The sequence below is a fragment of the Gymnoscopelus braueri genome (assembly GCF_963280865.1).
Source record: "Gymnoscopelus braueri genome assembly, chromosome: 22".
Taxonomy (NCBI): Eukaryota; Metazoa; Chordata; class Actinopteri; order Myctophiformes; family Myctophidae; genus Gymnoscopelus; species Gymnoscopelus braueri.
In genome coordinates, this window is record NC_137624.1 from 16787169 (window position 1) to 16801863 (window position 14695).

At 41.1% G+C, this 14695-nt stretch overlaps 2 protein-coding genes across 2 annotated transcripts in view; one reads left to right on the forward strand and one right to left on the reverse strand.

Annotated features, from left to right (window-relative positions):
- The window catches only part of LOC308078184 (putative flavin-containing monoamine oxidase A), a 92092-nt gene extending 83261 nt beyond the window's left edge, over nucleotides 1–8831 (reverse strand). Inside the window, exons 1-3 of the mRNA XM_080419308.1 lie at nucleotides 8697–8831; nucleotides 8500–8587; nucleotides 2067–2247 (exon numbers count right to left, since the gene is read on the reverse strand). Coding sequence (XP_080275434.1) covers nucleotides 2067–2247; nucleotides 8500–8587; nucleotides 8697–8814 — 387 coding nt within the window. The 5' untranslated portion in view covers nucleotides 8815–8831. The remainder of the gene's footprint in view (nucleotides 1–2066; nucleotides 2248–8499; nucleotides 8588–8696) is intronic.
- The window catches only part of vsig8a (V-set and immunoglobulin domain containing 8a), a 165886-nt gene that overhangs the window by 125482 nt on the left and 25709 nt on the right, over nucleotides 1–14695 (forward strand). The window lies entirely within an intron of this gene.

Genomic DNA, 14695 nt, shown 5'->3' on the forward strand with positions numbered 1-14695 from the left:
GTGTTTGGCGGGTGAGGGGGGTGCCATAGAATACCGAATTTTGCGGGGAAACGCCTCTTGCCTAGTCCGAAATCCCTAATTAGTGGTTTGTTCAAATTCCCCCGTGAATAGGGCCCTAGGTATATAACTGAAAAACACAAAAAGAAAGAAAAACCCTGCCTAGCCCTCAGCACTTGGACTGTATATGTACAGTAACATACTGTATAGGTACAGTCATACATATGGATAATATAATAGCAGAGTAAAAGAAGGAATAATTAGTCCAAGAGCAAATGCACCAGAGTTATGAGCGTGAGCAACAATCACATCATCTTCAGGCATGAGATTTTCTTTTTTTAAACGCGGCTGTAGACTAAAAAAACGTCCCACTGATATGGAATTTAGGCTACTGATCACAAAGACAGATAGCAGTTCTAAATGTTCTACTCTTCTTTTCCATGTCCTGCTGTGTACTCCTTCTGAAGATCCCCTCCCTAGATTGCTGGTACTTTTGCTGTTAGCGTGATGAATGTGCTCTCGTGGCATCACTCGGAGCCCAAATTCACACAGCATTGCTAATGTAGCATATCATTAGCACGTCCGTTGGAGACATATCGATTTGTTGCATGGCGAGGTTGTTGGGACTCCAAAGCGGATTACAAAGACGGCCGTATGTGTGAATTGGCCTCTAAAGAAATATCCACGCAAGCAAATGTATCCATTAAAGCCTGATTTATAATCGCGCTGCCACTGTGTCGCATGCCGAGAATAGCTTGCAGAGAGTTGCTATTGCTGGCGTGTGACACCGGTGCGCGACTAAGTATGAATTACGTGGTTAAGTGGCTCATCATTAGGTTGTTCCTGCCACTCGTGAAAGACTTCAGGTCCTTTTTTGTCAGTATCATGTTAGTCCTCCTGTGCTTCGTGACCATAAAGCATGCCTTCCACTTTTCTCTAGGAGGAAGCTGACCCCATCGAGGACACGTTGACACTGAATGAACAGTGTGTGTGCGAGTGTGCGTGTGCAGGATGTAACTTTAAACCTCTTTAGTTGTTTGCGGGTGTTTGTCACTGCACATTTGCACATACGTACAGTACGTACATACATGAAATGTGTCCTCTCCATTTAACTCATCCTAACTATCAGGAGCATTGGGTAAGTGCCATTAATACACCGACCGGGGAGGAGTCTCCGCGACCGGGGAGGGCCGGTGGAGGGCTTGTTGTATCCGGGTCGGCGGTGTGCACGCAGTGGAGAGAGTGAGAGAGAGCGAGAGACACAGAGAAAGAGAGAAAGAGAGAGAGAGAGGAAGAGGAAGAGAAAGAGAGAGAGAGAAAGACAGGAAAAGAAAGAGAAAGAGAGAGGGGGGGAGAGAGATGAGGGGGGAGAGAGAGGAGGGGGGGAGGAGTGGGGGAGAGAGGAGGGGGGAGAGGGGAGAGAGAGGAGGGGGGAGAGAGGAGAGAGGAGAGAGGAGGGGGGGAGAGAGGAGAGAGAGGAGGGGGGAGAGAGGAGGGGGGGAGAGAGAGAAGGGGGGGAGAGAGAGAAGGGGGGGAGCGCATCTGAACCAGAGGGAGGCGGGGTCAATCCTTGTCACCTTTAGGGGTCAAGTATCTTGCTCAGGGAGGGACAATTCCACATATATAGACTAGGCAGGCGGGGGAGCGAACCAGCGACCTTCTACTTTACAGGCGGCCTCCCCACCCACTCAGTCACGGCCGCCAATACAGCACAAGCATACAATTATAATGTTGCTTTTGGGTAGAAACCTTGTATCTCCATGTTTCAACTTATACTTATATTTTTTCCAACGCGTCATATTGCGACGCGTTATGAGCTTAATTAATAGGTCGGCTATTTTCACTATTTTAGAAAAGAAGTGGAAATGTGGGTTTTATAAATATCTAACAATGAAAAGAATTAACAGCTTGTGACTAAATAATAAATACACTGGAGCGAAAGCAGGTTATTATTTCCATTTCTTGACAGCGACGAGATGTAATAATATGCAATGTACACTAAGTATTGATAATATGCCTATGTGTAGTGTGTACTGTATCACTCTAGGTTTACAATATATATGCCCTACCTTCCACAGCAACCAAGTGAAGTCGATCATCAACAGTGGAGACAGGGCAGGGATACTGGTGCTGTAGGTGCGGACTTTGCCATGAAGCCCACCCATGTGGTGCACCTTCTTGCCCGTGTTGTACTGTGGGTAGACCTCTATTTCCATCTCCTGTATGAGCTCCATGATGTGTGTTTGTGTGCTGAAACATAAAAATAACAATTTTAACAATTACTTTTATAGAACACATTTCAAATGTACTGCTTACAATATATCATTCATTGATATGAAAAATTAAATAAAACCAGATTAGTTCCATTTGTTGAGGAGGGACCATCAACCATAAAAAAGAAAGAAAGAAAGTAGTCGTGTCAAGTAACTAAGTACATTTACTCAAGTACCATACTTAAGTACAATGTTTAGGTACTTTTACTTTACTGGAGTATTTCCAATTGTCTATACTTTTACTTCTACTCCACTACATCTCAGAGGCAAATATTTCACTTTTACTCCACTACAATTATTTGAAAACTTTAGTTACTAGTTACTTTTCAGATATAAATTATTAAAATATAAAACATACATTAACCACTTCAGCCCTATTTTATACCTAGGCTATTTGAAAATAGCCGATCTACAAGCTCACAACGCGCCGCGACACGTTGTGAGCTTGTAGATCTGCTATTTTCAAACATGTTAGTACTTTTACTCTTGGTACTTTAAGTACATTTTGATACCAATACTTTTGTACTTTTAATCAAGTACATTTTCAATTCCAGACTTTTACTTGTAACAGAGTACTTCTACATTGCAGTATCGATACTTTTACTTCAGTAAAACATTTGAGTACTTTTTCCACCACTGAAAGAAAGACAGAAAGAAAGAGTAAGTGCTAGCCAGATGAAAGAAGTCAGGGTCATGATTTGATAAGATAAACTCCTGGAGGCACTACAGATATATATTTTAAAAAACATGTTCAAGGTTCTTTTTTATCCCACATGCCTCTACTATTTTGAATCTGTAACCTGAGAACTTCAGTTCTCTTTCCAGAAATAGCACCTTTTGCACTTTCTTTAGTGAAGAAGGCCGATGCACACCTCAAAGGTTGGTGACAGGTGCACTTTCTTTAGTAGAATATACAGGTTATATAATACAGTTGTGTACTCTCATGTCATGTTGGGTACAGCAGTGGTTCCCAAACCTTTTAGGCTCAGGGAACCCCAGTAAATAACATTTTCATCCACGGCACCCGTGAATTACATTGTACCTCACATTTATGTCATATTACGGCCCGTAAATATGTAAATCTTTCCCCCTAAAATACAGTATGTCACGAGGAAAACTTGAGAATATCCATTTCCATTAGGACAGATTCAAATTAAATTCATACTTGACGTGGGAGACGAAGTACTCAACCCCAGCACTTGAGTAAAAGTACAGATACTAATGGTCAAATTTACTCCACTACAAGTAAAAGTAGCTCAGTCAAAATTTAACTCAAGTAAAAGTACAAAAGTAATTGCTTTTAAATATACTTAAGTATTCAAAAGTAGATGCTTTAAAAAAATACATAAGTGCAAGTACAAGTAAAAGTTAAAGTAGAAGTACATTTCCCTATAGATCAATGCATTACTGTAATGTATTCACAATGAATTTATAGAATCTTGTATGCAGAGATGTAGTTTGTCTTCGGTAAGCATTTGAAAATGTATGTTTTTTTGTCTGTGTGTGCGTTTTTCAACCCCCGAAATCTCAAACATGGACTTCAGATAAGGCCATGGGTGTTCTTGGAGGTTTGTCAGGTTTGTACTTGAGAAAAAGTAAGAAAAAATGCAACTCGGGCCCGTTTTACTAGAGGTCCGCGGCCCTCACACCGGCAATCCGACTGATATGCCCATATATGGAGCTCACAACGATGTGTTGTGAGCTTGTAGGTCTGCTTTTTTTTCACAATAATAGATATTTTGAGTCCTCAAATACAAATTTGATTGAGCAACTTTCACTTGTAGTTGAGTAATATTTGACCAAAAGTATCTATACTTTGACTCAAATACTGTGGTTGAGTTCTTTGTCACCACTGCAGGGACTTACCCCTTATCCAACCCTTGATAATGAGTGCCAAGCAGGGAGAAATTGAGCACCATTTTTATCAGCTTGCAGAGCTGATCAGTAAAGAGACGCTGAACTAGTCGTCACTTTCTCGTCACTTTTTTTTGCAATACCGTGTTCGGCCACTTTATATATATATAGTAAATCAGTGGCGCTGTTCCTCACCAGCCAATCAAAGGGCTAGCTCACTTTTTGCAGAAGCAGCCATCTTGTTTAGCGTTTATGCACAAAGGATTACAGACTGGCAATTATGCTTTTATTTAATGATAGAACGCAAAAGTACAATACCAAACATATATATGACATAGTGTGTTCAGTGTGTCCGAATGCTATGCTGGCCATGTCCGATGAAGAACATGGTTATGGGACGTTTTTGGAACGGCGTTTGAAACGCTGTCCAATTCGCTTTATAATTTGCATATCCGGTCTACAGCGGACAGGGAAACAGCTGTTTGTGTTCATGTATGTGTGAGTGGAAATGATGCGGGATCTAAACCGGGACTGAACGGTAAACAGAACCCAGACCAGCAGGCCAGACCACCCCTCCTCCATCTGACGACGTTGTCAGCGCTGTCTGATACAATAGCCTAGTTAAATTATAATAGATCATTAGAAACTCATTAGAAAGGAGTTGAATATGTTGTTCAAAGCTGCAGTTTTTATTACAAGCCTACAGCCACCTTAATTGAACTCTTGAGTTTAATATATATATTTTTGGTAATGTTTAGTAAGAGTCATGAGTTGACAGTACTTTTCAAGCTGATATATGTGTAATTTCTTGTTTTTTTGTCTTTGGTATAACTCAGCTGCGGGATTGAACCCCAGAAACTCCCAGCCCCAGGCCACTGAGCTTCAAACTAATGGGACAGATAATGGGACAGCTAACTTTGGGAGAATTCGATGTAAGTGCAGCAATTTTTAGACAATTATGCAGTCATCAAAATGCTCCTGTCACTTCCAGACACAATGCTGGAAATCTTCTGCTGTGAGATAATTGCTCCAGTTCCACATATCTCCTTCCTTTCAAACGCATAAATTATTTGGAAACAGATTCGGAACAAATGGGGTAAGATAAGATGAACATGGCCAGTATGGTTTCGTCCTTGCGTCTTTGAATGAACTGTGTGCTATGTATGGTATAGATTGCGGATGACCATAGTACACCACAAGGAAACAATGTGCATTTCATGCACACATCTTTACCAACCTGTGTCACAAGAATTATCAACAGTAGAGTTGTACCAAAATGGTTTATGCATTGTCAACACTTTTTTTTATATATCCCACGACTTTTGTAACCCATTTTTTCACCCTGTGCCAATTGCCTAAGCTGTAATCCTGGGCGCTACTCTCCCTCTGCCAACTTGGGGAGAGCCCAAAACTGAGCTCATACTTCCTTTAATGCATGAGGAGTGAGCAGGCCGCTTCTTATCACCTGACAGGGGGGGGGGGGGTTCCCCGGTAGGACTTAGCGTGTGGAAGGAACACGTTATTCCAACCAGTTCCTTTCCCCTCCATCAGGCGCCCCGGCTGACCAGGGAGAGGCAGTATAGAGACCAGGATTACTGCATGTTTTTTGTGAGGGCACCTACCCTAGGGGACACGGGGAGAACATGCAAACTCCACACAGAAAGGTCCTCTCGCCAACCCAACTCTGAATTAAGTTAACAGTAAGTTAGGAAAGTCAGTGTGTCCCGTATTTTTTCTGCTGTTAGGACAAAATCCATTATGGCACCTTGAATGTTTTACAAAGCTCTGACCATACAGTACTTCAAGACCTTAGCTTTTGGTAAAAATGGATGAATATTTTTTTAGCTTAAGATTAAGCCAAGAACCTGACCAGTCCAGCATCCTATGAGATTTCATCATATTTCCAATTTCAATACAAGTTTTAGAGCTGCAGCAGTAGTCATTGAGAATGTTGGGTTCACTTCCCAATTCCCAGCTTGGGCCTGTTCTCTTGCTTGCAAATCTTCACTTGCCTATCCCACTAAAGTGGAAATGCCATATTATATTAATTCCCCTGTCCTGCACCTCTCCCCTTTAGTTAATTCAGACTGTGCACAATAAGAGATGTTTGATGATATTGGAGACAAATGATCAACTTCAGAGAAATGTTAAGTGCTAGAGGCAAATCACGATTTTAGACTGTCTGCCCCTGCCATTGGCACTGCTTCAGTGTAAAGCGACAGAAATGCAAATGCAATGTAATAGATTTTTCTCGTCTTTCACATTCAGAAAATATCAAACCCGTTTGGGGAAGTTAAGGCCTTGCTCGTGTAGCAGACTATTCAAAGTTTATTTACTTATTGGTTGCCACCAACTTTTGGCTGTTCAAAGTTTAATGACTCATTGGCTGTCGACAGTCAATAGGTTATTAAAAGATCTAATAGTCTACTATACATGCTGGTGACAGCCACTAAGCCAACCTATTTTCAGCCGACGTCAGCTAAAGATGACAAACAAGCTGGTCAGGAATGAACTATGGTAAGCCAAGGTTGTACTAAGCTGTTTTGTTTAGTGTGTCTTATCGGCCATTTAATCTAGCCTAGTCATACTGAATAACACTTAAACATTTAACTCTCTTAACACAGGGTCATAAAATCAATATCCATATTTATGTATGATAAAGTTCACCTTTATCTCTATTATCAGTGCTAGATTTTGTTTACTAGCTTACTTCTTTATCTTCTCAAGATAACGTTTTTTTTTTTCTTCACTCAAGCAAAAGTCAAAACATATTCCTTGGTTGTCGAGGCTACATGACACATGATCACATATATATTCTTAACCACTTAAACCCCATATACTTCATTGAGTGTTGTCCTCCAGGGGTCTGTACTTGGCCGCCTCCTTTTTCCCTCCACACCATATCTCTTTGCCCAAAATAGCTGATCTACAAGCTCAATAGGTGTCGCATTGTAGATCTGCTACTGTATGTTCGCTGAATGTTCGCCTAAACCACTGTTCCGCTTGTCAGACAGCAGTGTATCAACTTGCCAGTTTCTGTTTTTGTTTTGGGCTTGTGCACACTGTGGCAAATGATGCATGACAAATGTGATCCCCCCCTGCTATGTCTATGTCTTTGCATCATCTCAATAAATATGTCATTATATGGTGCATGTGCCATATGTATGCATGTGCCCTGTACAGCATACATGTCTGTGCTGCCATACAGTACATCAGAAAGGTTCTGATCACATGGAAACGGTTATTTCCTAACCAGTGAGCATGCTCTGAAAATAGCCGATCTACAAGCTCGCGACGCGTCGCATTTCGTAGATCAGCTATTTTCGGCACGTGGCAGCGCCGTACGGACAACGTATAAATTAAGCATAAACCATTTGGATGCATCAAGGGCCTGGATCGATAACAATCTATATAATCATCCTCAGTCTGTGTCTGTGAGACACTGTGTCAGTAAGTGGATTTGCAATGATTCCGGTCTGGATGAAGCTCACAGCCAACTACTAATCCAACAGAAGACCCATTTCTCTGGCTGTTCTCTGACATTAGCAGCACATGCTTTCTTTCAAGGTCTTCGCTCTTCGGAGCAGAACGGAGAATTTCCTAAAGCTAAGTCATTAGCTGTCATTGATTCTCCATTTCATACTTTCAGGTTGAGTGCTCTGAAATGGCTGCTTGTTAGTCTATAATCATCTCTCCATAGCCACTTTGTAGAAATTATTTCCATAAGCAAAGCCATTTTTTAATTAGCCAAAAGTACAATTTACCTCCGTTTCCATTCTTACCAACAGCTTTCCAATAATATAAGCCGGAGAACAAATTGATACCATGTGCAAAACTCTCCACTAATTCTATTCTTTGTCAACTAAAAAATGTGTGTAAGCCATGTTCCTATTAGAATAATCAATGCTAGTTACTCACAATTTAAAAGTCATTTCCTTTAAGCCCGCTAGTGAGAGTGCTTGTACGTCAGACCAACAGTTGGCCACTAATAGCAGGGGTCCCGTGCATTGGGGGATCATCTGCTAACCCCTTAAGCCTTATTTTAAATACTCATATACTCATATACTATGAAAATAGCTGATCTACAAGCTCACAAAGCCTCACAATGAGATGCGTTGTGAGCTTGTAGATCGGCTATTTTTGAAAGAAATACAATTTTTAATCATTTTAATTTCTTAATTAGTATACATAATGACATGCAAAATAGGGACACCAGATTGAAAGTGGTTAATTACAGTAATAAGTATGGCAATGTCGGCAGGTCCTTTGGCCCAGTAGGGTGCAAGGACCAGCACAGCCTAGGGGGCACTAGCTTGTTGCATGAGATATTTTGTAGAGATTGATCTGGTACCTCAAACGATCCAATCAGCATTACCTGCTAACCCACTGCCCTCCTACGTCCCAACGATCAACTCCACTGGCTGCCGGTAGGTCTTTGGATTCTGTGCGTCCCCCCACTCGATCTGGATGGCACAAAGTAACAAGGGAAGATTCAGATACACGGTTTTCCTGCAGCAGATCAAACTGATCAAAAAATAAATCACCATGATAATGCAGTCCAATTTTGCCAACCTTTTCCTTCCAGTATCAGAATCCTCAACTTGGAGTTTCTTTTCTTGAGCGAATGAGCCGCACTCAGTCCAGATAATCCAGCACCCACGATGATGACATCCCAAATTTCTGCTGTCATATTTGCACTTAGGTGAACTGCGATCTGTCAAATGAAGTGTGAAAATGAGACAAAAATGTTTTCTTTTTCTCTGTATGGGCCGGGTTAGACCCCTGCTTTCATAATAATGCACTTTGGAATTGGAAGGAAGAATTAGCTACTGAGCCTCTTGTCTACATGGCCTCTCACCTACACTATTCAGTATAAACAAACCACTTCAGTCCAAAGATCAGTCAACGAGAGCTGGATATGCTTAGGGAGACACGGCACTTTTCTTATGGTGACCAGATATACCGGTTTGGCCGGAATTATCCCAGTTTCAAGTTGCGTGTCCAACACATATCAGTAACATAAATGTCCCAGTTTCAACATTCACTACAAAATTGTGTTGTGTCGCAATGTGACGCTTTGTGAGCTTGCAGATCTTCAATTTTTAATTTTTTTTAAGTGGAGCTTAAAGGTTTCATGACATGCTGGTTTACAAAACCAAAAAGTCTTTAACATAGTCCTTCAAATGTGTATTAAAAGGTTTTAACTGAAAAATCCACTCCAGTGAGCCTGAGCGAGTTTTTTTCTCTCTGTGTTCTAAGGCAATGAAAAAAAACCTATTTGCCTACCAGTGTCGCTGCTGAGGGATTTTGCTTATCAATCATCGCCTCTGCTCCGACCCCCTAAAGGAGAAGGAGGGGGGGGGGACTGATTGGAATAACGTGTTCCTTCCACGAGCTACGTCCTACCGGGGAAACTATCCCCTGCCAGGTGACAAGAAGGTCAGTTGGCTCCCTAGGCTGGTGGGGGGAGTGTAGCGCCCAGGATCACTTAGACAATTGGCACCGGGTGAAAAAAGGGTTACAAAATCGAGGGATAAAAAAAATTGGGAAAAAGGGGGGGGGGGAGAGGGGGCGGGATTAATGGACTGTGACGTCAAAGTCCACGGGCCAATCACAGCACTTTTCTGAACTTAATTATTCAGAGACCACAGAATGTTCAAAGTCCCGTTGTTTTGGGTGTAATTGAGGTCAGAAAACCTAAAAAAAATAATAAATTTGATGTCATGAAACTTTGGTCGCACAAAGTCTTTTCTTAAAGAAGAAAGAGCTCAGTAGTCAGATTGCTCGAAACATACTAGATGTAGCTATGATAATGGGTTTTATTTTGCAGGTAGGACACGGCTAAAACGATATTCATTGAATGATTTAACCTCTCCCATTCCACTTTTACCGATTTCAAATAACTTTAGGCATTCCATACTATTTATAACAAACGTAGCATAAAGACTAGGCTACAGGCAGCCCTAGTATAATATTCACGGCCACGATCTAGCCTGAGTAAAGCACCCTTCTTGTGTTTCTGCGCCTCTCCTTAGCCGCAATGAATTGCTGAACAGTCCGTGTTGTGCCGTTTATCTCTGTGAATGTGACACACAGCAACACTTGTTGAACTGAGACTCTGTCATTGTGCTTCAGAGCCAGGTTATTATCCTCCGAAGACCACTAAAGCTGGCAGGCACAGTAAGAAGCAATCTCCACAAGTATTTCAACTTGCCAGCTTTTTAGCAACAACCCATCTAGTTAAATGATGTGATGGAGGAGCCAAATCCTTAGCTACAGAGTACTAAAACATTCGTACCACATGAAAGTCAATATGTTAACTTGTCATATATGTCGTAGCTCTGAGGCTTACATTTTCCTTCCCTAATTGCGGAGCATATGCATCCCTGTGATCACAGCAAAAGACGCAGCGGGAGTCACTTGCAAACGTAAGCCTGAATTTAGTTGTACAACAAAGTCACACAGCAAAATAGCACAAAAAAGCTCACAACGTGTACCATGTTGTGAGCTGGTTCTGCTATTTCCGTTCACAACACTGTTGTAAGACAGAGTATAAATTAAATATCTAATGTATGTTAAAGTGCAATATCCTCCCCAGACAATTTTTAAGTTGCTTGATTCAATATTTAAATATTTGATATTCATTTGATCAGACACGCCTACTGTACATAAGCCCATTCAACTTCAGAGTCCGTGTTAGACCCATTGGAAACATACATCTCTGCTCCTGGTGACTGGTATTGTCCTTCTAGACCTCCATTTTTCGATGAGTTATTTCATTATGTTAATAAGGAGAGCATCAAGGAGTCCTTCAAGTCCATGCATGAAATCCTTGAAGTCCAAGCATGAAATAACTAATCGAAAAATGAAGGTCTCCCCATTCAATAGAAGGACAATCAGTCCCCAGAACCAGGGAGTTGTGTTTTTAATGGGTCTAACATGGAATTTGAAGTTGAATGGGGCTTATATATCAGGTGGGTGTGTCTGATCAAATGAATGTAAAATATCTAAATATTGAATCAAGCAACTTCAAAACTGTCTGGGGTACACACAGCAGTCAGAGAAGAAGTGAAAAGGACCCCAGAAGTGTTTTAAAGTGAAATCCCCCCCTTTTTGTATATATATTTTTTTTTTAAATTGGGGGGCTTTTCTGCCTTTATTTACAGTGTGTAGTGGAGATGGACAGGAAACAGGGAGAGAGAGATGGGGAGAGACATGCAGCAAAGATCGTCGGGAACGGGACTCGAACCCAGGGGACGTATAAATCATATACGGGAGCTGCATAGGACATGATGTCTCCAGCGTACCCTGTGTCGTCATGCGAAGGGTTATTTTGGGTCAATGATTTTAATCTATAAAAGCACACAGTTTAAATAATTAAATAATATAAAATAATTATATATAAATAAATAATTTAAGTGATGACCGGTCCCTCGCACCTCAGTCCACATCGCAAATATCGACCAATCAGAACAGGCAGCAGAGCTCAGTAACTCTAATGAAGTACAAGGATTTTCAACCAAGTCCAGTGAGGAGACTCATGACTCTGTACGACAAACTGTTCAAAAGGTATGGCAAAAGATAGAACCTATGAAATATCGACCAATCAGAATAGGGGGCGGGGCTAAGTAACTATAATGAAGCCAGGACAAGGACTGCCAACGGGGGGGGAAAACAAAAAAGGAAAAGCATGACCCTGTAGATCGGCTATTTTCACTTCCTGTTTGGCGGTGAAACTTCCATGGCAAGGCTGTTCTACGAAAACTCACGCTTTTGATAGCTTTTCATCGTTAAGGTCTCTTGTGTACACTGAGCGAGTTTGAGGTGGATGTGACAATCCTCCTAGGAGGAGTTCGTTAAAGTGACCCGGGAAAATGGCATAGATGCGCCACAATAAATAAAAAATGGCTGACTTCCCGTTGGGTTTAGGTCACGGGTCCAAGATACTTTTTTGTAAGTCGGGACATGATACAGGTGTGTAGGGGCCGCTATTGAGCCATTAGACCACGCCCCCTTTTTTAGACCAATAAATTATAAAACATGATGTGTGTGCAAAATTGCGCAACTTTTTGAGTACGTTTAGGCCTCAAAAATGCGATTCATTATCGATAAAATAATCTTTGCAATTGCAATAGGGCTTCGCACTAATAAAACAGGAACATCATCCAGGGTGATGACAAATTGCCACCATTTACTGCCTCTCTGTCTGTCCAGTGACTGACTCCACTGTCTGAACACACATTACTCCAGGCCTAGTCTGTCAGGGATTGGGATGATTACAAGTAGAATTTAGGCATTTAGCGGATGTTCTTATCCAGTGAATAGAAACTTGACTCGACTACATTCAATCAGTACATTAACTGATACATTGATATTCTACTTGATCGCTGTTTTATCACTGTCTACATTTATGTGTGTGTGTGTGTGTGTGTGTGTGTGTGTGTGTGTGTGTGTGTGTGTGTGTGTGTGTGTGTGTGTGTGTGTGTGTGTGTGTGTGTGTGTGTACGCGTGCGTGCATGCATGCTTTCACCTTTTCATCCAGTTTTCTAGTGTTTATTTGCTGAAATTACCTGGCATTGCAACAGTAGTTTGTTGTGGTTTGTCAAGCTTAGTGATTAGGGCATATTGCTATAGCAGGTACTGTTGTTGTAAATGTATATACTTTGATTTAAAACACTAGCTTATATAATGGAAGTGGACAATAACATGTTTCCTGAACAATAATCAACTTGACAGCTGTATGTTCGACCTATCAATTCGACCAATCAATCTAGTGGCGGTGCACTAGTACAATACAAACGTATAGTACATACAGTGTGTGTGTGTGTGTGTGTGTGTGTGTGTGTGTGTGTGTGTGTGTGTGTGTGTGTGTGTGTGTGTGTGTTCTATGTCACCCTACACATGACTGAGAGGTAGTGTCTTATTACAATGACCTCTTTCTTTCTTGAAGCGTGTTGTTTTCACAGGAAAACAACACGCAGGTTGCATATGCCCTATACTGATTATGCTATCTCTCTCCCCCATTTGGAGTAATTGGCTGGACATTGGCAAGGGAGGTGTGAGTAGTACTGTATATTCAAAGTCTTGAGCAGAATATTGATGCACAGTCCACTGTAGAGGGCAGCAAGCCAGAAATGTCTAGCTGTGCCAGTAGATACACATCTTAATGTAATTAAATTAATAAAACCAAATGATTGAATCATCTCGAGTGCAATCCAAAAAAAAAAGAAATCATAATAAAGACAAACAAAATACTGCTGCTGTAAATCATACTGTTATCTGTGTAATCCAATAAGAAAATAATTCTGATTCTACTCATAAATACAGTATTTGAAATGTGTTTGATCTAGTTTGTATGCTGACATTTGAAAGTCTGTAAAACTATTGTTAAAGCAGTAAAAAAAAAACAGGCACAGTTAATTTGTTCTGCTAATGCTATTCATTCGATCCACAAATATGACATTTTGTATACACTGGGAGCCAAAACGTATAATTATGTCCTGCATCGACGATGCGCTCGAACAAATCACTGGCTCCAGCTGGTGAAGCTCGTTGGACCTGTACAGTGGATAACGGCAGATTTAACTGATCCCCGAGGCCCTGCTACCTTCCAGCAGGTCCTGGCCAGGGTCCATTGGAACCGCTGTGTGGTCTACCTTGACGACCTCCTCGCCCACTCTGCGGACGTAGTGGAAGCCCCAGCCAGCCTTCGGAAGTATTGAAGTGATATTTTTGGGGGTTTAACTTATTAGGACCTGAGGCCGATTCTACAAATGTCTTCTAAATCCTATCTAAACAGTTTTCTGAAAAACTATTGATGCTATATCAGTGGTTCTCAAACTTTTTCACGTCAAGGACCACAAAATGATATGTATTTGGCCACGGACCCCCATCTCAAATTTTTTTTTTCAAATGTTCGCTTAAAAAATACATATATTCAAAGATTTGCACAAATTTTCACGATAAAAAAAAAATTGCAGATCTACAAGCTCGTATATCTGCTATTTTTGAATAGCCAAAGTGTAAAATAATGCTTTTTTAGCTCAAATAAAAAAGTGACACAGATGCGTTCCAGGTCTTAATGGGTTAAAACAAACCTGATTCTGATAGTAATCATTGCTAGAGAGTGTTTGTTCAGTCACAGGGGTCTGTCTCCCTGTCTCTCCAGCTCTTTAATAAACAGAAAATACATTTTCAGGTAGGTGACAACATTTCAGCCAATCAGGAGAGAGTACCCATTTATTTATTATTTTTTTAGAGTGTTCCAGTTCCAAATGTGTCTGCTAATTTTTTTTTAAACGTTCAGAACCCAAGATATCATCATCTGAAGATTTGCTGCTCCATTCACTTCTTGTTTAACTTTTTACTGAAAAAGGCTGTATCTCGGCTCCTGAGCACTTTTTTTTAACTATGTATTTTTGGCTGGCACAGTTTGCAATTATTTTTTTATTTCATTGGCACTGAATGAGTTAAGGCCACGATTTGCCAGGCAGAACTCCGCCTCCACGTAGGGAAATACAATATCTTGTGACAAGAGATGGCGCTCCTGAGCCGTATGGTAAGCAGTGAAA